At 36.0% G+C, this 26,706-nt stretch overlaps 2 protein-coding genes and 5 long non-coding RNA genes across 8 annotated transcripts in view; 6 read left to right on the forward strand and 1 right to left on the reverse strand.

Moving 5' to 3' along the window:
• The window catches only part of ptprc (protein tyrosine phosphatase receptor type C), a 37,112-nt gene that overhangs the window by 4,322 nt on the left and 6,084 nt on the right, over positions 1 to 26,706 (reverse strand). The window contains exons 4-65 of the mRNA XM_082139799.1: positions 26,590 to 26,637; positions 26,129 to 26,179; positions 24,393 to 24,449; positions 23,213 to 23,242; positions 23,062 to 23,106; positions 22,377 to 22,457; positions 21,939 to 21,995; positions 21,774 to 21,848; positions 21,586 to 21,654; positions 21,418 to 21,492; positions 21,220 to 21,288; positions 21,052 to 21,126; positions 20,866 to 20,940; positions 20,698 to 20,772; positions 20,328 to 20,405; positions 20,160 to 20,234; positions 18,710 to 18,784; positions 18,530 to 18,598; positions 18,362 to 18,436; positions 18,174 to 18,242; positions 18,009 to 18,080; positions 17,841 to 17,915; positions 17,651 to 17,728; positions 17,464 to 17,532; positions 16,226 to 16,294; positions 15,844 to 15,918; positions 15,141 to 15,215; positions 14,948 to 15,022; positions 14,608 to 14,676; positions 14,421 to 14,495; positions 13,879 to 13,953; positions 13,711 to 13,785; positions 13,519 to 13,593; positions 13,328 to 13,396; positions 13,160 to 13,234; positions 12,992 to 13,066; positions 12,804 to 12,872; positions 12,636 to 12,710; positions 12,467 to 12,541; positions 11,937 to 12,023; positions 9,383 to 9,472; positions 9,171 to 9,254; positions 8,809 to 8,925; positions 8,689 to 8,715; positions 8,345 to 8,584; positions 8,054 to 8,233; positions 7,653 to 7,754; positions 7,373 to 7,513; positions 6,439 to 6,561; positions 6,034 to 6,195; positions 5,239 to 5,456; positions 5,080 to 5,140; positions 4,808 to 4,910; positions 4,676 to 4,707; positions 4,484 to 4,584; positions 4,307 to 4,397; positions 4,141 to 4,208; positions 4,015 to 4,051; positions 3,679 to 3,776; positions 3,215 to 3,340; positions 2,974 to 3,131; positions 2,746 to 2,881 (exon numbers count right to left, since the gene is read on the reverse strand). Of these exons, the coding sequence (XP_081995925.1) occupies positions 2,746 to 2,881; positions 2,974 to 3,131; positions 3,215 to 3,340; positions 3,679 to 3,776; positions 4,015 to 4,051; positions 4,141 to 4,208; positions 4,307 to 4,397; positions 4,484 to 4,584; positions 4,676 to 4,707; positions 4,808 to 4,910; positions 5,080 to 5,140; positions 5,239 to 5,456; positions 6,034 to 6,195; positions 6,439 to 6,561; positions 7,373 to 7,513; positions 7,653 to 7,754; positions 8,054 to 8,233; positions 8,345 to 8,584; positions 8,689 to 8,715; positions 8,809 to 8,925; positions 9,171 to 9,254; positions 9,383 to 9,472; positions 11,937 to 12,023; positions 12,467 to 12,541; positions 12,636 to 12,710; positions 12,804 to 12,872; positions 12,992 to 13,066; positions 13,160 to 13,234; positions 13,328 to 13,396; positions 13,519 to 13,593; positions 13,711 to 13,785; positions 13,879 to 13,953; positions 14,421 to 14,495; positions 14,608 to 14,676; positions 14,948 to 15,022; positions 15,141 to 15,215; positions 15,844 to 15,918; positions 16,226 to 16,294; positions 17,464 to 17,532; positions 17,651 to 17,728; positions 17,841 to 17,915; positions 18,009 to 18,080; positions 18,174 to 18,242; positions 18,362 to 18,436; positions 18,530 to 18,598; positions 18,710 to 18,784; positions 20,160 to 20,234; positions 20,328 to 20,405; positions 20,698 to 20,772; positions 20,866 to 20,940; positions 21,052 to 21,126; positions 21,220 to 21,288; positions 21,418 to 21,492; positions 21,586 to 21,654; positions 21,774 to 21,848; positions 21,939 to 21,995; positions 22,377 to 22,457; positions 23,062 to 23,106; positions 23,213 to 23,242; positions 24,393 to 24,449; positions 26,129 to 26,179; positions 26,590 to 26,637 (5,300 nt within the window). The remainder of the gene's footprint in view (positions 1 to 2,745; positions 2,882 to 2,973; positions 3,132 to 3,214; positions 3,341 to 3,678; positions 3,777 to 4,014; positions 4,052 to 4,140; positions 4,209 to 4,306; positions 4,398 to 4,483; positions 4,585 to 4,675; positions 4,708 to 4,807; positions 4,911 to 5,079; positions 5,141 to 5,238; positions 5,457 to 6,033; positions 6,196 to 6,438; positions 6,562 to 7,372; positions 7,514 to 7,652; positions 7,755 to 8,053; positions 8,234 to 8,344; positions 8,585 to 8,688; positions 8,716 to 8,808; positions 8,926 to 9,170; positions 9,255 to 9,382; positions 9,473 to 11,936; positions 12,024 to 12,466; positions 12,542 to 12,635; positions 12,711 to 12,803; positions 12,873 to 12,991; positions 13,067 to 13,159; positions 13,235 to 13,327; positions 13,397 to 13,518; positions 13,594 to 13,710; positions 13,786 to 13,878; positions 13,954 to 14,420; positions 14,496 to 14,607; positions 14,677 to 14,947; positions 15,023 to 15,140; positions 15,216 to 15,843; positions 15,919 to 16,225; positions 16,295 to 17,463; positions 17,533 to 17,650; positions 17,729 to 17,840; positions 17,916 to 18,008; positions 18,081 to 18,173; positions 18,243 to 18,361; positions 18,437 to 18,529; positions 18,599 to 18,709; positions 18,785 to 20,159; positions 20,235 to 20,327; positions 20,406 to 20,697; positions 20,773 to 20,865; positions 20,941 to 21,051; positions 21,127 to 21,219; positions 21,289 to 21,417; positions 21,493 to 21,585; positions 21,655 to 21,773; positions 21,849 to 21,938; positions 21,996 to 22,376; positions 22,458 to 23,061; positions 23,107 to 23,212; positions 23,243 to 24,392; positions 24,450 to 26,128; positions 26,180 to 26,589; positions 26,638 to 26,706) is intronic.
• Positions 3 to 2,739, forward strand: LOC309476685 (uncharacterized protein). Of its 2 annotated transcripts, none has more exons than XM_082139834.1 (2): positions 3 to 2,061; positions 2,113 to 2,739. In XM_082139834.1, the coding sequence occupies exons 1-2, from the start codon at positions 353 to 355 to the stop codon at positions 2,474 to 2,476; spliced, it is 2,073 nt and encodes a 690-aa protein (XP_081995960.1). In that variant the 5' UTR covers positions 3 to 352; the 3' UTR covers positions 2,477 to 2,739. The 2 variants fall into 2 exon arrangements, with proteins under 2 accessions (XP_081995960.1, XP_081995961.1); XM_082139835.1 differs by having other exon boundaries at positions 3 to 1,041; positions 1,348 to 2,739.
• Positions 12,982 to 13,468, forward strand: LOC309476760. Its single transcript, XR_014198343.1, has 2 exons — positions 12,982 to 13,029; positions 13,360 to 13,468. It is a non-coding gene; the product is annotated as an uncharacterized lncRNA (long non-coding RNA).
• LOC309476764 lies at positions 14,752 to 15,112 on the forward strand. The gene is made up of 2 exons (XR_014198346.1): positions 14,752 to 14,817; positions 14,986 to 15,112. It is a non-coding gene; the product is annotated as an uncharacterized lncRNA (long non-coding RNA).
• Positions 15,636 to 16,203, forward strand: LOC309476749. Its single transcript, XR_014198332.1, has 3 exons — positions 15,636 to 15,713; positions 15,882 to 15,951; positions 16,138 to 16,203. It is a non-coding gene; the product is annotated as an uncharacterized lncRNA (long non-coding RNA).
• On the forward strand, positions 18,009 to 19,060 carry LOC309476756. The gene is made up of 3 exons (XR_014198339.1): positions 18,009 to 18,028; positions 18,191 to 18,747; positions 18,937 to 19,060. It is a non-coding gene; the product is annotated as an uncharacterized lncRNA (long non-coding RNA).
• LOC309476767 lies at positions 20,667 to 21,365 on the forward strand. The gene is made up of 2 exons (XR_014198349.1): positions 20,667 to 20,720; positions 21,237 to 21,365. It is a non-coding gene; the product is annotated as an uncharacterized lncRNA (long non-coding RNA).

Raw genomic sequence — 26,706 nt, forward strand, 5'->3', positions numbered from 1 at the left:
AACAATCAACAACACACACACTTAAATATCAATTAACCAAATGTAAAGCAAAGGGTGCTACAAAATATTTTTTTTGTCAGATTTTGTCACCAAAACAATCCAATTTTGCCAGACTTAACTGATATGTATGGTTTAATAGATATTTTTGAAGTGTAAAATAAATCATGTTTAAAAATAAAAATATAAAACATTTGGCCAGACTTATATTTCTTTATAAAAAATAAAAATAAAAATGAAAATAAGCAAACGTGTATGTTTTTATGGCGTAATGAATATTTTTGTAAAGCAAAACATTTTAAATGCTTAAGGGTTAGTTCACCCAAACATTGAAATTCTGCTATTACTCACCCTCATGTCGTTCCAAACCCGTAAGACTTTCGTTCATCTCGTGTTACGCAGCACGTTTGAGCTTCAGCTAGAACCAATGAGGTTCATTCTCGTGTTACGTAGCTCGTTTAAACTTCTGCAAGAACCAATGAGGTTCATTCTCGTGTTACGCAGCACGTTTGAGCTTCTGCAAGAACCAATGAGGTTCATTCTCGTTTTACGCAGCACGTTTGAGCTTCTGCAAGAACCAATGAGGTTCATTCTCGTGTTATGCAGCACGTTTGAGCTTCTGCAAGAACCAATGAGGTTCATTCTCGTTTTACGCAGCACGTTTGAGCTTCTGCAAGAACCAATGAGGTTCATTCTCGTGTTATGCAGCACGTTTGAGCTTCTGCAAGAACCAATGAGGTTCATTCTCGTGTTATGCAGCACGTTTGAGCTTCTGCAAGAACCAATGAGGTTCATTCTCGTGTTATGCAGCACGTTTGAGCTTCTGCAAGAACCAATGAGGTTCATTCTCGTGTTATGCAGCACGTTTGAGCTTCAGCAAGAACCAATGAGGTTAATTCTCGTGTTATGCAGCACGTTTGAGCTTCTGGAAGAACCAATGAGGTTCATTCTCGTTTTACGCAGCACGTTTGAGCTTCTGCAAGAACCAATGAGGTTCATTCTCGTGTTATGCAGCACGTTTGAGCTTCTGCAAGAACCAATGAGGTTCATTCTCGTGTTATGCAGCACGTTTGAGCTTCTGCAAGAACCAATGAGGTTCATTCTCGTGTTATGCAGCACGTTTGAGCTTCTGCAAGAACCAATGAGGTTCATTCTCGTGTTATGCAGCACGTTTGAGCTTCAGCAAGAACCAATGAGGTTCATTATTGTGGTATGCAGCACGTTTGAGCTTCTGCAAGAACCAATGAGGTTCATTCTCGTGTTACGCAGCACGTTTGAGCTTCTGGAAGAACCAATGAGGTTAATTCTCGTGTTATGCAGCACGTTTGAGCTTCTGGAAGAACCAATGAGGTTCATTCTCGTGTTACGCAGCACGTTTGAACTTCTGGAAGAACCAATGAGGTTCATTCTCGTGTTACGCAGCACGTTTAAACTTCTGCAAGAACCAATGAGGTTCATTCTCGTGTTACGCAGCACGTTTGAGCTTCTGGAAGAACCAATGAGGTTCATTCTCGTGTTACGCAGCACGTTTGAGCTTCTGCAAGAACCAATGAGGTTCATTCTCGTGTTACGCAGCACGTTTGAACTTCTGGAAGAACCAATGAGGTTCATTCTCGTGTTACGCAGCACGTTTAAACTTCTGCAAGAACCAATGAGGTTCATTCTCGTGTTACGCAGCACGTTTGAGCTTCTGCAAGAACCAATGAGGTTCATTCTCGTGTTACGCAGCACGTTTAAACTTCTGCAAGAACCAATGAGGTTCATTCTCGTGTTACGCAGCACGTTTGAGCTTCTGCAAGAACCAATGAGGTTCATTCTCGTGTTACGCAGCACGTTTGAGCTTCTGCAAGAACCAATGAGGTTCATTCTCGTGTTACGCAGCACGTTTGAGCTTCTGCAAGAACCAATGAGGTTCATTCTCGTGTTACGCAGCACGTTTGAGCTTCTGCAAGAACCAATGAGGTTCATTCTCGTGTTACGCAGCACGTTTGAACTTCTGGAAGAACCAATGAGGTTCATTCTCGTGTTACGCAGCACGTTTGAGCTTCTGCAAGAACCAATGAGGTTCATTCTCGTGTTACGCAGCACGTTTGAACTTCTGGAAGAACCAATGAGGTTCATTCTCGTGTTACGCAGCACGTTTGAGCTTCTGCAAGAACCAATGAGGTTCATTCTCGTGTTACGCAGCACGTTTAAACTTCTGCAAGAACCAATGAGGTTCATTCTCGTGTTACGCAGCACGTTTGAGCTTCAGCAAGAACCAATGAGGTTCATTCTCGTGTTACGCAGCACGTTTGAACTTCTGAAAGAACCAATGAGGTTCATTCTCGTGTTACGCAGCACGTTTAAACTTCTGCAAGAACCAATGAGGTTCATTCTCGTGTTACGCAGCACGTTTGAGCTTCTGCAAGAACCAATCGTCAAAGTGGTAGTTGCGCAGACTGTCAAAAAAGGGACAGAAATGTCTCAGATTTCATAAAAAAATATCTTCATTTGTGTTCCAAAGATGAACGAAAGTATTACAGGTTTGGAACAACATGAGAATGAGGGTTTATTTTTTTTTGAACTTACCCAAATGAATGAATTTAAAATATAAAACTTAGATACTGTATAAATCAAAATGTAATTTTTGCATGTTCTCTAAATATTTAGCCCAAGTTAGGTTTATCATTTAGTTTTAAAATTAATATGACCAAATTGAGTTTTTTGTTTTTAATATCACTCCTCCCCCCCTGCAGTCTCACTCACCTCCACTTGAACCATGAGGCAACGCTGGCGACGTAGTTTTGCTACATATCCATAGATGTCCACTCTTCCCTCCGCCTCGAGACTTTCAATCATTGCGTCAATGCCAATATACGTTCCTGTGCGGCCAACACCTGCACTATAGATGATACGCCAACATTCGTCAACTCCAACTGACCCTTTAGACAAATACCTTTTTAATAGGTAGTAATGTCTACGGTCCCGTCTTACCTGCAGTGGATCACGATAGGCCCGCTGAAGAAGTTCTTGAAGGAGTTGACTCTTCTCCTGAGCTTCAGAAGCAGGCTGGGGTCTTGGGGCACTCCGTGGTCAGGCCAGCTGATGAACTGGATATGAGTGACCTCTCTTTCTGCGGCTTTCTCTCGCTTCTGTACACACACACATACACACTTTATTAAGTTAAAACCGTCTGAATAAAGCATGTAAGAATGACCAAACCGCACACACTTACATTGGCCAGGACCAGATTGCGAATGATATAATCAGGGCAGTGTTCCTCAGCTCGGATTTTCACGACAAAATCTTCAAAAATCTCAGTCTCTCTGTCCAGAGATGGCCAGTACTGAGCGCATTTGATCTGAGAGGACAAACAAGCAGCAGTCAGTGGAAATAATTCACTTTCAGGGTCTCTATGATGAAGATTGATGATAAAAAACAATGTCAATCAGAAATAAACTGAGACTGAAGCAAAAGCTGAAATAAAATATAAATATTAGATTATTAGAAATGTTGTCTTGGTAACTGAATGAATGAATAAATAAATAAATATTCACTTTTAAGTACTAAAATTAAAGCTAAAACTAAAGTAAAATATGTAAAGAAAAAAAAAAAAAAAAGTAACTAAAATGAAAATAAAAATATTAATAAATACTATAATAGTAATTAAAAAACACTAGACCAAACACAAGCACTTACCTTGTTTCCTTCCTCACAACGGGTGACCATGACAATAATGGATGACTTTTGCTCCCAAACCATTCGCCAGAAATCATCAACAGTCTCATCCTTGGGTCCTGGAAAATACGTCCAACAAAAATGAAATGCAGCTATTATTTAAACTTCATATGGCAGTTAATTGTTACATTTAATAATCTAAATTGTGGGAATCGCTGTATTTTATGTTTGCCAAGCAAAAGTGATATTGAATGTTGGGTCAAAGTGAGCGTTCATTGGCCGCTTTGAATGGGCCTCAGCAAATCACAATCTAGAATGATCACCATTTACAATTTTTTTTAATAAGAGGATTTATACCTTGGGCTGCAATGTATTTCTTTGGCTCTCGATATCCCTGTATGGGAAGAAGAAAGAATTTTATAAATCATAAACTCAGAAATTGTGAAAGTGATTCTTGAAATATGTGTGTTTATATGACATCACCTCGATAAAGCTGGCATTGATGTAGTCACGATCACCTCCAGTTAAGATAGGAACGCGATTATAGTCATCTGCAAATCCATGCATAAAACAATAAATTCTCAGACTGAAAACTACTCAAGGAATTGTGGGTAATAGATGTTTTTATGAATATTTGAGTGATATTTACATGGCAGAATGTCAACATAGCGGTTCTTGGAGTGGTTTTCCTGTTTCTTTGCCTCTTTGATGGTGTAATTGGAGAAAATTCGGGGAATGCTCTGAGGAGAAGCAGAATCTGAATGCATTTCTCAGTATATTTAAACAGAAGTAGCAGATACTATAGATTTATCATATAAAGAATCACCTGAAACTCATCCATAAACAGACGACTCTCATCTGCGATCTTGGTCTTGTAAGCCTCGATTAAATTGTCTCTGTAGATGGGCTCAACTGGACGCAGGGGTTCTATGAGAGGAGAAAGAAAACCAAAAAGTTATTCACAAAACAATTCTTTCAAAATACACTGAATTGACTTTGATAGGAGCTAATAACATACGTGTGAGAAGAATCTCTTCATCTTCAGGTTTCCTGTAGTAAGAAATCCCATCGTAAACAGATTCATATTTATGCTAATGTTGATACTATAATGATTTTATATCAATCGAAAATAATACATTTGATAACTGACCGTTTTCTTTTGAGCAGGAAAATTTTGTACAACACAAAAAGGAGGGCAAGTGACGTCACAACGATGAGGAACGTCAAGAATCCGATGACAGCCTTATCATTATCTGAGAGGGGAACACACCACTTTAGTTATTCTGCCCATGTAACTATATTTATAACATTTTGTTATCGTAAACAAATTAATACTTTTTATGTTTTAATTTTATTTGATAACATATCTAAAAAAGCAAATAATATTATAGATATGTAAAAGTAAGAAAAGGTTGTTCTTACACCTAGTGGATCGGGTAATTGTAACAGTGGTCTCGTTACCGTTACCATTTTTGGCTGTAATCTGAATTTAATTGAATGAATAAATGAATGAATAAATGTGAAACACAAATTAAAACATTGTAAATGTCATTCAGGCTGCAGCAAAAAATAAATAAATACCTTAAACTTATAATTTGTGAGGTAGTAAAGATCGTCAAATTTAAACAAACAATTGTCTTGGTTGCTTATGTTTTTTTCAGATGCTTCGTTATTCATGATTTCAGCTCTATATTTTCCTTTAGGTCCATTCCACTCGAGTGGCCAGGTCGTGCAGTCCAGAGTAAAATTATTGTGAGATTTTTCATGAAGGCCTACCGCATTCTGTCTAAAACTGGGATCTATTAAAATACAGAAAAAGAACAGTGTGTATGTGATGGAAAATGTATAATTTGATAAGATGTCTTTATTTCCGATTAGATTATATTCTCTATGACATTTCTCCAGTTATGGATTTAAAAAATTGCCCGTTATTGGTACTTCCAGGAAATCCAATAATCTGTTGAACTACAAGATAAAACCCCAAAGCAGTCATAAAACCCCAAAATAAACAATAATTGGATTCGTAAATATGATGTAAGCATTAATAGCAAAAATACATAGTATGATCTATTTTCTGAAACAACACATAACATTTCTTTCAATCAGGGCAAAATATATCAAGAAAGCACTGTTAGTGACGACTAACACTGGATAATCAAATAATATATTAATAATTGAAAAAAAGGGGTCGCTCACATAACAGGCAGTAATCTGTCATATTTTGTGACGTTTTGGTCTTCTTTTTTTGGCATCACACTTTCTAATATAGTTTACATTATGTAGGACATAAACCTGCATATAAACTGTATGTTTCTTTACATATAAATATCCAGAAGCTCAAATTATGAAATAAATATTTAAAAATGTTACACTTACTGTGAGAAAGTGTTTTTATGCGATGAGAGATGTTATAAACAAGGGGACCTTGGCTTGTTTTGGCTATAATTTTGCATGTGTAGTCTCTATATGGATGTAATTCTTTAGTTTCATAGATTGTGGAATTGGATGGGTCAGGTTTCAGGGTCTGGGTGTGGGTGTCTGAAAAGGTAAAAGGAAGACATGTACACTATCAAGTTAACTGATTGATAAATGTATTGAAGTCCTCAGAATATTTAAATGGATAGTGTTCCACAAACAAAACTGCAGCATTTATTTATTTGGTGTGAGTAAACAATTATAGGATTTTTATTTGTGAGTGACAATTCCGTTAAACATCATTTCAAAATCTAATTTCAGTGATACTGAATTGGTACTATAGGGGAAAAAAAGGTTTATAACTACCGTTTCCACAATTGCCTGAAAATTGTAATTTAATGCCAGAGCAATTTTCTCCAGGGGAAAATTCCCAACTGATCTTAATTGAGTTGTTGGTAATTGAAAGTACTTTAGTTTCGTTTTTAAAATCTGTAAAAGAGAAAACAGAATTCAGGATCAAAACAAAACATAAAGCATGAGACTGTGACATATGTATCTGGACATTTCTTCAACTAAGGGCACTTTATGACCCAGATGTTTACAGAATTTATTTTTTTGTTTATTTGTAAATCACCCAAAAAAATTGACTATTGTTTTTTCATGCCTTCAACATTTATTTTCAAATGTGGTAGAAAATGTATAGATTTTGTTATAAACTTGCGCATCGTTTACCAACTAGACAACAGTTTCAGAGAAGAGCTTAATATGTGATATTATATATATATAAAAAATAAAAAAATATCTCTCTTGCAAAGAATAAATTTTTATTGTGCATCATTTCCAGTCAAGCTACAATTTCACCAAATTATGCAAAATAATATGAAAATATTATTTTATTGTGTGTATTTTGGATGCATAAAATGCTAGCTGTGAAATTATCCTTTGCAAGACAGTTGGACATTTTATAGCAAAAAAATTTAAAACGCCTAAAATGTCACTTCCACAACAGAATGCTATTAAACACACAGTTTGACATGTGGTGGAAATGATCATGACTTTAAGAAAAATATACTTTATAAAATAACAGGATTCTCTTTTATGCATGTATACACTGTCTGGAATTGTTAGTGTACACATAAAATAAACTAGTAAACTAGTGTTTTATAAATCCACAGGGACCATAGTTGAAGAAACAGCAACATAAATAAAATTAATAAAGCAAATACAGTATAATGTTTTGTAAGTCATAGCATTATTGTGAAATATTTGCAGGTGTGGGGAGCCATAGTCAGCAACTCACCACAACTGATGTTAATTAGGTTTTGATTGCTTGCAATTAACATATTTTTATGTGTGTATTTTCCAGTGCAGTTGTACATTTTGGAAGGTACCAAAAACACAATGGCATTCAAACCATGTTTCATGGAATTATTAGATTCGTCTGAAAAAGTAGAAAGAGAAAACTCAATATTTAGTGTTTATGCATCAATGTGAATATGCTTTTCTTTTAAATACATTATTCATTAGCAGCATAAAAAAAAAGATTTTTTTTTTTTTTAACAAACACTGCCATTACTTACCAGTGCACTCGACCTGCAATTCACTATCTTGACATTTTCCAAGTTTATTACTCCACATAAACTTAGTGGGAATCGTTTTAATGAAGGTTATCTCAGGTTTGACTAAAACAACAGCAACAACACACATTAAGTTAATTAAAATAAGAAGTTTCTCCCCCATTCACTAGTGTCAATCATGTAGCTACAAACTTGTATCTTTCTATCTATATCATAATGCATTTTTTTCCATGGAAGAGTTATTGTAATGTAAATACATAATGTAAATGTTAAGTAATCATAATTATCAAATACACAAACAAAAATAATACATTTGTATATAAATGTACTCTAACACATACTCTTGAAAGCCAAATACAAAATTATAGTTTATTTATTTTCTGTTTAATTGATCAAATTCTCACCTGGGGGAATGTGGACGTTCATTGTGTAGTTGCATGTGTCAAGTTGAAAGCGAATGGGCAATTTTTCGCAGGAATTTATTTCTGTTATATTAAAACATTTTGACAGATTCCAGTTGTCATCCTCAAAACACACTTTCTTTTCATCCACAAGTTTTGCAGAATGGCTTCTATTTTCATTGACTAAAAAGAAATAAAGAATTTACAAGGAATCAGAGACATTAAAATATTTTTTTGAGGTCAGTGTACAGTATGTCCCATCTGATGTTTTAACTGCCAGTATAAAACACTTACCACTGGAAGTAAAAGTCAGGTCTCCGTTGGGTTCGCAGTCATTTACACTGACAGTGTAATTAGTGCATGGTTTTAACCATTCAGACAGTATTTCAACAGCAGCAATGTTAGATGCTTTTCTGATCTCCCTTGTACTGTTATTATTCATCAAGGTGACTGTGTACATTTGGTTAGGGAGGCCCTTGATATTCACCACGTGAATTTTTTCTCCAGCTCCTCTAATCGTAAGGTTGTAATAACCTGTGTGAAAGTGTGTAGGAACATTCACAAATTGATAACTATATGTCCTGAACAACACAATCACAGCTGACTTCATACAACAGGTGCAATAAACAAACACTCACATTTCGTTTGGTCTTTTGGTGTGGTATCTGAGAAAAGCACATATTTACAGGTTAATAATGGAATTTGATCACAATAAGCAGTAATGATTTGTACAGAGTGCACAGATAGCGTGGTGTTACCCATGGTGGTACCGCTGATGAGTGGGGGTGAGGTAGAGCTGGATTGAGTGGTGGTGTTTGCAGGTGAGGTGGTGTTTGCAGGTGAGGTGGTGTTTGCAGGTGAGGTGGTCACGTTCCCTGAATGTTGTTGAGGTGGTAAGTGACAATAAAAGAGTTAAAACTCGCTGACCAGGATACTGAAGTACTGCAAACTCATTTAGCTCACTCTATTGCTTCACACAAATAAATGCATTAATATACAGCATAGCTAAATTATAGTGAATAAGCACTGATTCTGAATTGTTACCTTGTTAACTGTTTTTGTGATATGATTTGTGTATTACTTTATGTACTTCTCAAACACATGGATATTACACTGTTACCTGTGGTGATGGTGGTATGTTGTTGTGAGGTGTTGCATGCGGGTGAGAGTACTTTGTCTGTCTTATTCAGGTTTACACAATCATCTAAATGATAATAGTTACATTAAGTTTATCTTATAAGCGCAAAATATGCAAACTTATTTATATGACTTAGGCTAAAGAAAAATTGACAAATTAGTAAATGAATAAAAACATGATAAATACACTGTTACCTGCAGTGGGTTTGGTTGCGTGTTGTTGCGTGGTGCTGAGTGCAGGTAAGGTTGTTGCACAGGACTGGTTTTTACAATCTGCAATGTTCTCTAAATTATAATAGTTATTTGATCAAAAAACGTTTATCTTCTAAATACTTTTACAGAGTCATATATGAGATGTAAGAAGGTTGGACATCACATGGCGACCCAACATACTCTGCATAAGCTCAACAATATGCTAACTGATTTTCAAGATATAGACTGAAGAAAAAAACAGATTCAATAAAATGTTTATCTTATAAATACTCCAGTATGGAATATATGGACGTTGGACATTAGCGGCGACCCAATCTAGTGCCAGATTCTTTTATATACATATACACTCACCTAAAGGATTATTAGGAACACCATACTAATACTGTGTTTGACCCCCTTTCGCCTTCAGAACTGCCTTAATTCTACGTGGCATTGATTCAACAAGGTGCTGAAAGCATTCTTTAGAAATGACCCATATTGATAGGATAGCATCTTGCAGTTGATGGAGATTTGTGGGATGCACATCCAGGGCACGAAGCTCCCGTTCCACCACATCCCAAAGATGCTCTATTGGGTTGAGATCTGGTGACTGTGGGGGCCATTTTAGTACAGTGAACTCATTGTCATGTTCAAGAAACCAATTTGAGATGATTCGAGCTTTGTGACATGGTGCATTATCCTGCTGGAAGTAGCCATCAGAGGATGGGTACATGGTGGTCATAAAGGGATGGACATGGTCAGAAACGATGCTCAGGTAGGCCGTGGCATTTAAACCAGTGGTTCCCAACCTTTTTTTGTCTGAGACCCCTTTTTTCCCAAGAATATTTTAGGGCCCCCCTTCACATTTAATGATATTTTCGCTCTTGTAAACTTGCAGCAAGGATGACAAAATATGTTGTTTTCAAACAAACGGTATGTTTACTATAAACAGATATGTTTATGCACAAATAATAGCCTATAATATTGAAAATACAATAACAAAAACATTAGTAGGCCCTTTGTAATTTAAAAATGTAAGCCTAGGAGTAGCCTATAAATTTGCCCTATTTTAAATGCAATAACAAAAATATCAGTATTCACACTTGTGTGTAGGTAAAAAAAGAATGAATATAGGCTATTACTAAATGACTGGTGTCTGAGGCCTCAATACTTGCATGTTATTTTTGAGGCTTTATTTTTTAGGCTTTTGGCGCTATAGCGAGCGATAACAAACATGCGTTTATTAACAGAATAATGCGTCTTTCGGAAGAACATTGTAGCCGGAACTACTTCTCTCTCTGTGTGCGTCTATGACGAGTCACGCAGGTACTGGGCTACTCCGCAGCGGCAGCGATCCAAACCAGGGTAAAATAGTCCCAATGTAATCACTTATTATAGGTGTACCATAGTGATTCAGGATAAGACAAAAACACGGTTTGGAAAATGGATTCATGATGAACTCCCATTATATACATTTTGAACAGAAAAAAGTTAAGGACTTTTATTTAATGCAAATTGCTCAAAACTTTTCAAAATATGACGCGACCCCCCACAAAGCTCGCTGAGGCCCCCTTGTGGGCCGCGACCCCCCTGTTGGGAACCGATGATTTAAATGATGCCCAATTGGCACTAAGGGGCCTAAAGTGTGCCAAGAAAACATCCCCCACACCATTACACCACCACCACCAGCCTGCACAGTGGTAACAAGGCATGATGGATCCATGTTCTCATTCTGTTTACGCCAAATTCTGACTCTACCATCTGAATGTCTCAACAGAAATCGAGACTCATCAGACCAGGCAACATTTTTCCAGTCTTCAACTGTCCAATTTTGGTGAGCTCGTGCAAATTGTAGCCTCTTTTTCCTATTTGTAGTGGAGATGAGTGGTACCCGGTGGGGTCTTCTGCTGTTGTAGCCCATCCGCCTCAAGGTTGTGCGTGTTGTGGCTTCACAAATGCTTTGCTGCATACCTCGGTTGTAACGAGTGGTTATTTCAGTCAAAGTTGCTCTTCTATCAGCTTGAATCAGTCGGCCCATTCTCCTCTGACCTCTAGCATCAACAAGGCATTTTCGCCCACAGGACTGCCGCATACTGGATGTTTTTCCCTTTTCACACCATTCTTTGTAAACCCTAGAAATTGTTGTGCGTGAAAATCCCAGTAACTGAGCAGATTATGAAATACTCAGACCGGCCCGTCTGGCACCAACAACCATGCCACGCTCAAAATTGCTTAAATCACCTTTCTTTTCCATTCTGACATTCAAGTTTGGAGTTCAGGAGATTGTCTTGACCAGGACCACACCCCTAAATGCATTGAAGCAACTGCCATGTGATTGGTTGATTAGATAATTGCATTAATGAGAAATTGAACAGGTGTTCCTAATAATCCTTTAGGATTATTATATATATATATATATAATTTATTTATTATTATTACTACAAAATGCACAAACTCAACTCAACAATATGGCATTATATTTAATTATAATAACCTGAAGAAAAACTGATAAATTGGTGAAAAAAGAAAATAAATGTAATATTAAATACAGTGTTACCTGCAGTGGAACTGGTGTTTTGTTGGTGCGTGGTGGGTGGGGGTGAGATTGGTGTGTTTGTCTGGTTTTTATCTTCAGTATTATCCCCTAAATAATAATGGTTATTAGATAAAATGTTTATCATATAAATACTTTTACACAGTCCTGTATGAGATGCAAGAATGTTGCACATCATGTGGTAACCCAACATAGTATACTAGATTTCTATTGTAAAAATCTGACCTAAAAATTTAAATGTAATAATATTATCACAATGCAAAAAAAGAATGGTTAAAAAAAACAAAAAAACAAAAAAAAAACAATGCAACCTGATGCATTCATATGTTTAGGTTCTCTAAATGATGTTTTAAAAACTTGGCAAAAGTCTAGTTTGTTCTATCACTTTGAATGTGTTCATTCACTAAATCCAAAACGACTCATTCAACCAATAAATTCAAGGCGTCCACAGATTTTTTCCCGAAAATTTTTCAGTTAATAACAGAATACAGATATGAATGAAAACCTGAAATATGATGTTAAACGCGTGTTACCTGTGTTTTGTTGTTGCAAGGGGGTGTGTGAGGGTGAGTTTGGTTTGAGAGTCAGGTTCAGTGTAGTACCGGTCCCTTCATGATTATGATATTTTGATCAAATTAAATCTTATAAATACTTTACAGATATGAATAAAAACATGAAATACAACGTTAAACGCACTGTTACCTGTGTTTTGTTGTTGCAAGGAGGTGCGTGAGGGTGAGGTTGATGTGAGAGTCAGGTTCAGTGTAGTACCGGTCCCTTCAGAATTATGATATTTTGATCAAATTAAATCTTATAAATACTTTACAGATATGAATAAAAACATGAAATACAACGTTAAACGCGTGTTACCTGTGTTTGGTTGTGAGGTGTGTGAGGGTGAGTTTGGTTTGAGAGTCGTTTTTGGTGTAGAACTGGTCTCTTCATGACAATGACCATTTGTTCAAATTAAAGGTTTATCTTATAAACACTTTTTTTTTTTTTTTTTTTTACAGATATATGAATTAAAAACATGAAATACAACATTAAACGCGTGTTACCTGTGTTTTGTTGTTGCAAGGAGGTGTGTGAGGGTGAGGTTGATGTGAGAGTCGTTTTCGGTGTAGAACTGGTCTCTTCATGATTATGATATTTTGATCAAATTAAATCTTATAAATACTTTACAGATATGAATAAAAACATGAAATACAACATTAAACGCGTGTTACCTGTGTTTTGTTGTTGCAAGGAGGTGCGTGAGGGTGAGGTTGGTGTGAGAGTCGTTTTCGGTGTAGAACTGGTCTCTTCATGATTATGATATTTTGATCAAATTAAATCTTATAAATACTTTACAGATATGAATAAAAACATGAAATACAACATTAAACGCGTGTTACCTGTGTTTGGTTGTGAGGTGCGTGAGGGTGAGGTTGGTGTGAGAGTCGTTTTCGGTGTAGAACTGGTCTCTTCATGACAATGATCATTTGTTCAAATTAAAGGTTTATCTTATAAACACTTTTTTTTTTTTTTTTTTTTTTCACAGATATATGAATTAAAAACATGAAATACAACATTAAACGCATGTTACCTGTGTTTTGTTGTTGCAAGGAGGTGTGTGAGGGTGAGGTTGGTGTGAGAGTCGTTTTCGGTGTAGAACTGGTCTCTTCATGACAATGATCATTTGTTCAAATTAAAGGTTTATCTTATAAACACTTTTTTTTTTTTTTTTTTACAGATATATGAATTAAAAACATGAAATACAACATTAAACGCGTGTTACCTGTGTTTTGTTGTTGCAAGGAGGTGCGTGAGGGTGAGGTTGATGTGAGAGTCAGGTTAAGTGTAGTACCGGTCCCTTCAGGATTATGATATTTTGATCAAATTAAATCTTATAAATACTTTACAGATATGAATAAAAACATGAAATACAACATTAAACGCGTGTTACCTGTGTTTTGTTGTTGCGAGGAGGTGCGTGAGGGTGAGGTTGGTGTGAGAGTCGTTTTCGGTGTAGAACGGGTCTCTTCATGACAATGATCATTTGTTCAAATTAAAGGTTTATCTAATAAACGTTTCTTTTTTTTTACAGATATATGAATTAAAAACATGAAATACAACATTAAACGCGTGTTACCTGTGTTTGGTTGTTGCGAGGAGGTGCGTGAGGGTGAGGTTGGTGTGAGAGTCGTTTTCGGTGTAGTACTGGTCTCTTCATGACAATGATCATTTGTTCAAATTAAAGGTTTATCTTATAAACACTTTTCTTTTTTTTTCTTTTTTTTTATATATGAATTAAAAACATGAAATACAACGTTAAACGCGTGTTACCTGTTTTTGGTTGTGAGGTGTGTGAGGGTGAGGTTGGTGTGAGAGTCAGGTTCAGTGTAGTACCGGCCCCTTCAGGATTATGATATTTTGATCAAATTAAATCTTATAAATACTTTACAGATATGAATAAAAACATGAAATACAACGTTAAACGCGTGTTACCTGTGTTTTGTTGTTGCGAGGAGGTGCGTGAGGGTGAGGTTGGTGTGAGAGTCGTTTTCGGTGTAGAACGGGTCTCTTCATGACAATGATCATTTGTTCAAATTAAAGGTTTATCTAATAAACGTTTTTTTTTTTTTTACAGATATATGAATTAAAAACATGAAATACAACGTTAAACGCGTGTTACCTGTGTTTGGTTGTGAGGTGCGTGAGGGTGAGGTTGGTGTGAGAGTCGTTTTCGGTGTAGAACGGGTCTCTTCATGACAATGATCATTTGTTCAAATTAAAGGTTTATCTTATAAACACTTTTCTTTTTTTTTATATATGAATTAAAAACATGAAATACAACGTTAAACGCGTGTTACCTGTGTTTGGTTGTGAGGTGTGTGAGGGTGAGGTTGGTGTGAGAGTCAGGTTCAGTGTAGAACTGGTCCCTTCAGGATTATGATATTTTGATCAAATTAAATCTTATAAATACTTTACAGATATGAATAAAAACATGAAATACAACGTTAAACGCGTGTTACCTGTGTTTTGTTGTTGCGAGGAGGTGCGTGAGGGTGAGGTTGGTGTGAGAGTCGTTTTCGGTGTAGAACTGGTCTCTTCATGACAATGATCATTTGTTCAAATTAAAGGTTTATCTTATAAACACTTTTTTTTTTTTTTTTTTTACAGATATATTAATTAAAAACATGAAATACAACATTAAACGCGTGTTACCTGTGTTTTGTTGTTGCAAGGAGGTGTGTGAGGGTGAGGTTGGTGTGAGAGTCGTTTTCGGTGTAGAACTGGTCTCTTCATGATTATGATATTTTGATCAAATTAAATCTTATAAATACTTTACAGATATGAATACAAACATGAAATACAACGTTAAACGCGTGTTACCTGTGTTTTGTTGTTGCGAGGAGGTGCGTGAGGGTGAGGTTGGTGTGAGAGTCGTTTTCGGTGTAGTACTGGTCTCTTCATGACAATGATCATTTGTTCAAATTAAAGGTTTATCTTATAAACACTTTTCTTTTTTTTTCTTTTTTTTTATATATGAATTAAAAACATGAAATACAACGTTAAACGCGTGTTACCTGTGTTTGGTTGTGAGGTGTGTGAGGGTGAGGTTGGTGTGAGAGTCGTTTTCGGTGTAGAATTGGTCTCTTCATGACAATGATCATTTGTTCAAATTAAAGGTTTATCTTATAAACACTTTTCTTTTTTTTTTATATATGAATTAAAAACATGAAATACAACGTTAAACGCGTGTTACCTGTGTTTGGTTGTGAGGTGTGTGAGGGTGAGGTTGGTGTGAGAGTCAGGTTCAGTGTAGTACCGGCCCCTTCAGGATTATGATATTTTGATCAAATTAAATCTTATAAATACTTTACAGATATGAATAAAAACATGAAATACAACGTTAAACGCGTGTTACCTGTGTTTTGTTGTTGCGAGGAGGTGCGTGAGGGTGAGGTTGGTGTGAGAGTCGTTTTCGGTGTAGAACGGGTCTCTTCATGACAATGATCATTTGTTCAAATTAGAGGTTTATCTAATAAACGTTTTTTTTTTTTTACAGATATATGAATTAAAAACATGAAATACAACATTAAACGCGTGTTACCTGTGTTTTGTTGTTGCGAGGAGGTGCGTGAGGGTGAGGTTGGTGTGAGAGTCGTTTTCGGTGTAGTACTGGTCTCTTCATGACAATGATCATTTGTTCAATTTTAAGGTTTATCTTATAAACACTTTTTTTTTTTTTTTTTTTTTTACAGATATATGAATTAAAAACATGAAATACAACATTAAATGCGTGTTACCTGTGTTTGGTTGTGAGGTGTGTGAGGGTGAGGTTGGTGTGAGAGTCAGGTTCAGTGTAGTACCGGTCCCTTCAGGATTATGATATTTTGATCAAATTAAATCTTATAAATACTTTACAGATATGAATAAAAACATGAAATACAACGTTAAACGCGTGTTACCTGTGTTTTGTTGTTGCGAGGAGGTGCGTGAGGGTGAGGTTGGTGTGAGAGTCGTTTTCGGTGTAGAACTGGTCTCTTCATGACAATGATCATTTGTTCAAATTAAAGGTTTATCTTAAGGGCCGGACACACCGGGACGAACATCGGCGCGCGTTATTCGCCAGCGTTTTTCAACGCGTTTTTTGTTTTCACACCCAAGCGATTTTCGCTGACGATGAGCCAAGTGAACATGCAAATTCATTCCCTGACATTAGATGGCGCTTAATGTAAAACAGAAATACAATAACACTCCATAACAGTATATACTCTGCAATACCACTCCATAACAGTATATACTCTGCAATACCACTCCGTAACAGTTCTCTTTATCAAGATTTTTGTAATCGCTGTCGCGTTTGTCATATAGTTCTTTATGTTCCGACACCAACGAGACCAGCAGCTCTACATTCATCTTGCCTTGCATCTTCCTCGTCTTATTTCTTCCCGGCAGTGTCTGTCTGTGGGCAGTGTAGACGCTACTTGGCGTATATCTTCTTCGCTGTTACGTATGTGTGCTCGGCAAGACCGTTTTGTGTTTGAGCGCCCCCAAGTTGTGTTTTACTGTAACTTCAGAAGCTCCAGACACGTGAGCAAAAGCACCAATCTCATTGGTCGGATAGTTTTTGACGCGGCGCGTCAAACCCAAAAAATGAACCCGAGGCGTTTAAAAAAAAATTACGCTTTTACGCGTGGCGTTTTTCGCGTCGGTGTGCACACTCACATTGGCGCCCTTTGTTTAGTCACGAGGCGTTAAACGTCGGCGAATATCGGGCGCGAAATTCGTCCCGGTGTGTACGGGCCTTAATAAACACTTTTATTTTTTATATATTAATTAAAAACATGAAATACAACATTACATGCACTGTTACCTGTGTTTTTTTGTTGCGAGGGGGTGCGTGAGGGTGAGCTTGATGTGAGGGTCAGGTTCAGTGTAGTACCGGTCCCTTCATGATTATGATATTTTGATCAAATTAAATCTTATAAATACTTTACAGATATGAATAAAAAAATGAAATACAACGTTAAACGCGTGTTACCTGTGTTTGGTTGTGAGGTGTGTGAGGGTGAGGTTGGTGTGAGAGTCGTTTTCGGTGTAGAACTGGTCCCTTCATGACAATGATCATTCGTTCAAATTAAAGGTTTATCTTATAAACACTTTTTTTTTCTTTTTTTTTACAGATATATTAATTAAAAACATGAAATACAACGTTAAACGCGTGTTACCTGTGTTTGGTTGTGAGGTGTGTGAGGTGTGTGAGGGTGAGGTTGGTGTGAGAGTCGTTTTCGGTGTAGAATTGGTCCCTTCATGACAATGATCATTTGTTCAAATTAAAGGTTTATCTTATAAACACTTTTTTTTTTTTACAGATATATTAATTAAAAACATGAAATACAACATTACATGCACTGTTACCTGTGTTTTGTTGTTGCGAGGAGGTGCGTGAGGGTGAGTTTGATGTGAGAGTCAGGTTCAGTGTAGTACCGGTCCCTTCAGGATTATGATATTTTGATCAAATTAAATCTTATAAATACTTTACAGATATGAATAAAAACATGAAATACAACGTTAAACGCGTGTTACCTGTGTTTGGTTGTGAGGAGGTGCGTGAGGGTGAGGTTGGTGTGAGAGTCGTTTTCGGTGTAGAACTGGTCCCTTCATGATTATGATATTTTGATCAAATTAAATCTTATAAATACTTTACAGATATGAATAAAAAAATGAAATACAACGTTAAACGCGTGTTACCTGTGTTTGGTTGTGAGGTGTGTGAGGGTAAGGTTGGTGTGAGAGTCGTTTTCGGTGTAGAATTGGTCCCTTCATGACAATGATCATTTGTTCAAATTAAAGGTTTATCTTATAAACACTTTTTTTTTCTTTTTTTTTACAGATATATTAATTAAAAACATGAAATACAACATTACATGCACTGTTACCTGTGTTTTGTTGTTGCGAGGGGGTGCGTGAGGGTGAGTTTGATGTGAGAGTCAGGTTCAGTGTAGTACCGGTCCCTTCAGGATTATGATATTTTGATCAAATTAAATCTTATAAATACTTTACAGATATGAATAAAAACATGAAATACAACGTTAAACGCGTGTTACCTGTGTTTGGTTGTGAGGTGTGTGAGGGTAAGGTTGGTGTGAGAGTCGTTTTCGGTGTAGAATTGGTCCCTTCATGACAATGATCATTTGTTCAAATTAAAGGTTTATCTTATAAACACTTTTTTTTTCTACAGATATATTAATTAAAAACATGAAATACAACATTACATGCACTGTTACCTGTGTTTTGTTGTTGCGAGGGGGTGCGTGAGGGTGAGGTTGGTGTGAGAGTCGTTTTCGGTGTAGTACTGGTCTCTTCATGACAATGATCATTTGTTCAATTTTAAGGTTTATCTTATAAACACTTTTTTTTTTTTTTTTTTTTTACAGATATATGAATTAAAAACATGAAATACAACATTAAATGCGTGTTACCTGTGTTTGGTTGTGAGGTGTGTGAGGGTGAGGTTGGTGTGAGAGTCAGGTTCAGTGTAGTACCGGTCCCTTCAGGATTATGATATTTTGATCAAATTAAATCTTATAAATACTTTACAGATATGAATAAAAACATGAAATACAACGTTAAACGCGTGTTACCTGTGTTTTGTTGTTGCGAGGAGGTGCGTGAGGGTGAGGTTGGTGTGAGAGTCGTTTTCGGTGTAGAACTGGTCTCTTCATGATTATGATATTTTGATCAAATTAAATCTTATAAATACTTTACAGATATGAATACAAACATGAAATACAACGTTAAACGCGTGTTACCTGTGTTTTGTTGTTGCGAGGAGGTGCGTGAGGGTGAGGTTGGTGTGAGAGTCGTTTTCGGTGTAGAACTGGTCTCTTCATGACAATGATCATTTGTTCAAATTAAAGGTTTATCTTATAAACACTTTTTTTTTTTCTTTTTTTTCAGATATATGAATTAAAAACATGAAATACAACATTAAACGCGTGTTACCTGTGTTTGGTTGTTGCAAGGAGGTGTGTGAGGGTGAGGTTGGTGTGAGAGTCGTTTTCGGTGTAGAACTGGTCTCTTCATGACAATGACCATTTGTTCAAATTAAAGGTTTATCTTATAAACACTTTTCTTTTTTTTTCTTTTTTTTTATATATGAATTAAAAACATGAAATACAACGTTAAACGCGTGTTACCTGTGTTTGGTTGTGAGGTGTGTGAGGGTGAGGTTGGTGTGAGAGTCGTTTTCGGTGTAGAATTGGTCTCTTCATGACAATGATCATTTGTTCAAATTAAAGGTTTATCTTATAAACACTTTTCTTTTTTTTTCTTTTTTTTTATATATGAATTAAAAACATGAAATACAACATTAAACGCGTGTTACCTGTGTTTGGTTGTGAGGTGTGTGAGGGTGAGGTTGGTGTGAGAGTCGTTTTCGGTGTAGAATTGGTCCCTTCAGGATTATGATATTTTGATCAAATTAAATCTTATAAATACTTTACAGATATGAATAAAAAAATGAAATACAACGTTAAACGCGTGTTACCTGTGTTTGGTTGTGAGGTGCGTGAGGGTGAGGTTGGTGTGAGAGTCGTTTTCGGTGTAGAATTGGTCCCTTCATGACAATGATCATTTGTTCAAATTAAAGGTTTATCTTATAAACACTTTTTTTTTCATTTTTTTTTCAGATATATTAATTAAAAACATGAAATACAACATTACATGCACTGTTACCTGTGTTTTGTTGTTGCGAGGGGGTGCGTGAGGGTGAGTTTGATGTGAGAGTCAGGTTCAGTGTAGTACCGGTCCCTTCAGGATTATGATATTTTGATCAAATTAAATCTTATAAATACTTTACAGATACGAATAAAAACATGAAATACAACGTTAAACGCGTGTTACCTGTGTTTGGTTGTGAGGTGTGTGAGGTGTGTGAGGGTGAGGTTGGTGTGAGAGTCGTTTTCGGTGTAGAACTGGTCCCTTCATGATTATGATATTTTGATCAAATTAAATCTTATAAATACTTTACAGATACGAATAAAAACATGAAATACAACGTTAAACGCGTGTTACCTGTGTTTGGTTGTGAGGTGTGTGAGGTGCGTGAGGGTGAGGTTGGTGTGAGAGTCGTTTTCGGTGTAGAATTGGTCCCTTCATGACAATGATCATTTGTTCAAATTAAAGGTTTATCTTATAAACTCTTTTTTTTTTTATATATTTTTTTTTATATATTAATTAAAAACATGAAATACAACATTACATGCACTGTTACCTGTGTTTTGTTGTTGCAAGGAGGTGCGTGAGGGTGAGTTTGATGTGAGAGTCAGGTTCAGTGTAGAACTGGTCCCTTCAGGATTATGATATTTTGATCAAATTAAATCTTATAAATACTTTACAGATATGAATAAAAACATGAAATACAACGTTAAACGCGTGTTACCTGTGTTTTGTTGTTGCGAGGAGGTGCGTGAGGGTGAGGTTGGTGTGAGAGTCGTTTTCGGTGTAGAATTGGTCCCTTCATGACAATGATCATTTGTTCAAATTAAAGGTTTATCTTATAAACTCTTTTTTTTTTTTTTTATATATTAATTAAAAACATGAAATACAACATTACATGCACTGTTACCTGTGTTTTGTTGTTGTGAGGGGGTGCGTGAGGGTGAGTTTGATGTGAGAGTCAGGTTCAGTGTAGAACTGGTCCCTTCAGGATTATGATATTTTGATCAAATTAAATCTTATAAATACTTTACAGATATGAATAAAAACATGAAATACAACATTAAACGCGTGTTACCTGTGTTTGGTTGTGAGGTGTGTGAGGGTGAGGTTGGTGTGAGAGTCGTTTTCGGTGTAGAACTGGTCCCTTCATGACAATGATCATTTGTTCAAATTAAAGGTTTATCGTATAAACACTTTTTTTTCCCCTTTTTTTTTTTTTTTTTACAGATATATTAATTAAAAACATGAAATACAACATTAAATGCACTGTTACCTGTGTTTTGTTGTTGCGAGGGGGTGCGTGAGGGTGAGGTTGGTGTGAGAGTCAGGTTCAGTGTAGTACCGGTCCCTTCAGGATTATGATATTTTGATCAAATTAAATCTTATAAATACTTTACAGATATGAATAAAAACATGAAATACAACATTAAACGCGTGTTACCTGTGTTTGGTTGTGAGGTGTGTGAGGGTGAGGTTGGTGTGAGAGTCGTTTTCGGTGTAGAATTGGTCCCTTCATGACAATGATCATTTGTTCAAATTAAAGGTTTATCTTATAAACACTTTTTTTTTTTTTTTTTTTACAGATATATTAATTAAAAACATGAAATACAACATTACATGCACTGTTACCTGTGTTTTGTTGTTGCGAGGGGGTGCGTGAGGGTGAGTTTGATGTGAGAGTCAGGTTCAGTGTAGAACTGGTCCCTTCAGGATTATGATATTTTGATCAAATTAAATCTTATACTTTACAGATATGAATAAAAACATGAAATACAATGTTAAATGCACTGTTACCTGTGTCTTGTTGTGAGGAGGTGCGTGAGGGTGAGGTTGTTGTGAAAGAACTGTTCCCTACACGATAATGATCATTTGATAAAATGTTACATTTATGTACAGATATGAATAAAAAAAGATGAAATATGAAATAATTAAATATAAACATTAATGAAATATTAAAATATTACTTAGAACTGAATTTTATTTAACTGATATTTAACATTAAATATTGTACTAGACTTAGCCATAATTTATTGGTTGCATGTCAACAATAAAAGGTACTATAATAGATATCTGTGATTCATTTTTTTAATACTCTTTTTCAATGTGTATTTTTACCTTCCAAATAAGATTTTAAAAAGATTTCGGCTTTTATCACCTTGAAAATTCTTACTTGTTAATGACTATAAAACACTTACTGCAAGAGAGTAATGCAAAAAAGAAGATAATCATCACCTTTATCAAATGAAGTTGTGGGTTCTGGAGTCATGAGTGAGGGTGAGGGTGAGGGTGAGGGTGAGGGTGAGGGTGAGGAGCCTAAAAGCAAGATCATTTGGGATCAGTATGGGATCTACGATTACTGGAAGACCAGACCACCTACATTCACCTTCACGTAACCTGTAGGTCACTTGTAGATGCAGACTGTGTTGCTGCGGGATGAGTGCGGGAATGTTCCCAGGACAGATTACATTATGGTAATGAATGAATGAATGAAAGATTGAAACAAATGATTATTTTAGCACAGGAACTGGATTACCAAAAATAAATGATTAAAGGTATAGCGGAGGATGTTTTACTTCCTGGTGGGTAACCTATACTATTGGTCCTCCTAATTGTCAATCATTCTGGTGAATCAATCAAACTTTTCAAAAAGTGGAGAGGGCGGGTCTTATCTAAAATTTGGAAAGATCCTCCGCTATACCTTTGATATTACTGCATTGATTGCAGGATTTTAAATGTGAAGCCTGCGTAGCCTAAATGGGTTTGCTTGGGTCTCAGATAATAAAGAAATAATAATAAAAAAAAACCCTCCTTCTCAGTGATGGTGTGCTTGCAGCAAGGCATGATGGGAAGATGGAGTGTGAGAGATTGTGCATGAGAGAATAATAATAATGCAGGATGAGGTGCATGTCAGCGTTACCTTCTGGGGTGGATGCAGGTGGGTCTGATGAATTGGTGAGAGTGACTGTAATGATGGATTGACACCATGAAAGAATATGCAAGAATATCATATACATTTCTGACCCATAAGTTCAAATCAGGCATCAGTATCGGCATAAAGTGACACTTACCGTTACTTCCCGTTACTGGGTCTGTTGAAACTGCAAGATAAACCATTATTAATTAACATCATCAGAATTATATTATGCTCTGCTGGACTTTTAGTCATTTAATCACTTCTGAGAATCAACAGAGTGAACAGCTTTTGTGCCAAAGAGAAGTGTTTTCTCCTGCTTTTTAAAACTATGCACGATTATGTGGCTAGTTGCATTTTACTATTTGCATTTAGCTATGTTTTTTATCTGCTGGATTTATCATTTGAAAACCACTATTACAGAGGAATGTATAGATATAAGAGAAATTATGCTTAAGAATTTCTAGAAATGGGTATAATTTGAAATGATACATTTCTATAATACAACTTTTCTGTGATGAAAATAATTTCAGATACTAATTAATGTGACCCTATTATGCTCGTTTAAAGGCTCCTGATTTCTGTAATGAATAATGGATTGACACTATGAAAATATAGGCCTATCTCAGCATATCAAGTTCTCATATATCTATTTTCTACGGAGCCCCTAAAGGGACCTTTGCAAAAATAACAATATACAGACTTTCACGTGCTCACGAGAAACGTTTCTCGTGAAAGTCTGTATATTGTTATTTTTGCAAAGGTCCCTTTAGGGGCTCCGTAATTTTCTGACCCAAAAGTACAGCTCATTTAAAAGAAACACACACAGATATAATCGACAGGAAGCATCACTAGCATAACAGAAATAGCATGGGTAAAAAGTGACACATAACTTTTGTTGAACCTGTGGAAAGTGCGAGATGAAACTTTATTAATTAACTGAATCAGAATCGCATTATGCAACTGAACTTTTAATTACTTTATTTATTTCAAGGAATCAAAGGGTGATTGCACTGAAACTACTGCATGATGTGCAGCTACTTACCCACATTACCTCACCAAACACGAAACATCTGTTACTGTACTATATACGTATAATTCAATTTCAAAAATCCAATTTATTTAGATTAGCAATGTTATAAAAAATATAACATTGCCCATTACACTAATCCATGACTGCAGTTACTGTAAACCAGAATTGTGATGCAAGTGGTGGTGAGATTGCAATGCAGAATGATAGAAGGATGGAGGTCAGAGGTCATGAGTGAAACTGATTGATAGAGAGATGTAATGCTGAAGTGTGTGTCTGCTGTGATGATGGGTGTTGTCATGGTTACCTGCAAGTGTGGGTTGAGGAGTGGTTTGCGTTTGATTGGTGGTGGAGTCAGCAGAACCTATTTGACATAATCATATGCTTAAACTAAATCCAAAAACAGTCCTTATGCATGAAATGTTCAGATTTTACACAAGATTAATAAACCAAATTCAATATTAACCACAACAAGCTAAATTACAGAAATAAGTAGGCTACATTACTTTTTATTTTATTGCATTTTTATTAATTGAACCAGTGAACTAAAAAAACTGGTATTTTTATTTAGCAAGTATGCCATAATTTGGTCCCAAACTTTTAAATGATAGTGTATATTTACTAAGGGCTTGGCTGCCTATTCAGTAGAAAGGTGGGGAAAAAAATGAAATCAAAAAGGCTGTTGTCTTCCCGTTCCCTTTTGCACTGTTGGCATCCAAGACCTGTCTGCTATGGATACGCTTACCTGAGTCAAATACCACCTTGCTTTAGTAGGAAATACCTCCTAGTAAACTTTAAGTCATAATGGTGTCGACTTGTATTGTTCCCAGGGTCATGAACTCAAAGGCTAAACGTTTAGCGGGAGTTACTTCCGGTTTCCAGTGAAGGATCTAAAGCGTTCTAGGCAGTGGCTAAAGGCTGCAAAGACTCGCAAATACTCAGAGAACACAGCTGAAAATCTGAAAAACCTCTGTGTTTGTAGTCAACATTTTAAACTGGATCATTTTAGGCCAAACGGATAGGAAAAACTGAATGAATCTGCCGTTCTGACCAACCCCCCAAAGCAAAACACTGCCACATACAGGTAAGAAAACTGCTGCCACAGTGTTACAATATTTACCATAATGCTGCAAGCAGATCATTTTCAGTGATAAAACTACTCTTTGACGCACCAGCAAAGCATTCCGGAAAGGCGGTGCTTGCCTTCATTTGGAAAAATGCTGCGCGTTAAAAAGCTGGCCGATGCCCATCTTTATGCAAATGAATTCCGTTGAACGCGACGCGACTATCCAATAGAAGTAGAGCATATGGAGACGGCGGGGAGTCTCTCGCAGGTAACGCCCATCAACGTACAAATGTGGGGAGGTGTCGCAAAAGTGGATCTATCTGTACCGTAAATAACTGTTCTGGTAATAACCATTTTTTTACAGTCTATGGTAATAACCCTCTGTCGATCCAACTGTCCTTGGGTGGGGATACAAAAATGTGAAAAAAAAGCGAAAGTATAATCTGTAGTTTTCACGAAAGCCCTGAAGCGTTTTGCGTTATCCGGTCGACTTTTCCTGACAAATAAACGTGAGTTTTTCGGACCAGGCAGAGAATGAGTAAACATCGCTCAAGTTACACTTTAAATATTGTATTAGTAATAGATTTAGCTATATTAAATTACAGATGAATCTGCACCAAAACAAAATGTTTGATTGGCTACACAACCTTCAATGTCAACAACAAGATATGGAAAGTAAAAGTAGAAAAATAGTTTGATATTTGTTAAAAATGTAATATTTACATAGGCCTATGAATGTATCATTTTTTATTATTAAAATATATAAAACACATTTTTAAGTGGTGTAGTTGATGGTTACACCACTTTACATTTCTAAAGTTACTACTTTTTTTCTGTAGAAATTGTCTTAATTTCAAGACAAATTTGCCGACTGTGTTAAAGTAGATTTTAATTGAGTAATTTTCCTTTTTATCATGTTGTACATCCTTACTCGTCATTGACTGCAAGAGAGTCTGTCAAAAGAGAATGAACATTACCTTTTTCTACTGAGATTGTTTCTTCAGTGCGTGTGGGTGAGGGGTTTGTGGCTAAAGGGAAAAGCAAGTTCATTTTAGATAATCCACTACAGGAAAGAACTACAAACTTACACAAAATATTAAAGAAGCTTCTAGCAAGCCGTACACTTTCAAATTAAATCTTTATTGATGAATATCTTGCTTGATAATAGGTTTTCTCAAATTCATTAACTATGGAATTATAAATTTTTTTATTATTAAAATATATAAAACACATTTTTAAGTGGTGTAGTTGATGGTTACACCACTTTACATTTCTAAAGTTATTACTTTTTTTTCTGTAGAAATTGTCTAAATTTCAAGACAAATTTGCCGACTGTGTTAAAGTAGATTTTAATTTTGTAATTTTCCTTTTTATCATGTTGTACACCCTTACTCGTCACTGACTGCAAGAGAGTCTGTCAAAAGAGAATGAACATTACCTTTTACTGAGATTGTTTCTTCAGTGAGTGGGTGTGAGGGGCTTGTGGCTAAAGGGAAAAGCAAGTTCATTTTAGATAATCCACTACAGGAAAGAACTACAAACTTACACGAAATAT

The sequence above is a fragment of the Leuciscus leuciscus genome (genome assembly GCF_965113295.1).
Source record: "Leuciscus leuciscus genome assembly, chromosome: 15".
Taxonomy (NCBI): domain Eukaryota; kingdom Metazoa; phylum Chordata; class Actinopteri; order Cypriniformes; family Leuciscidae; genus Leuciscus; species Leuciscus leuciscus.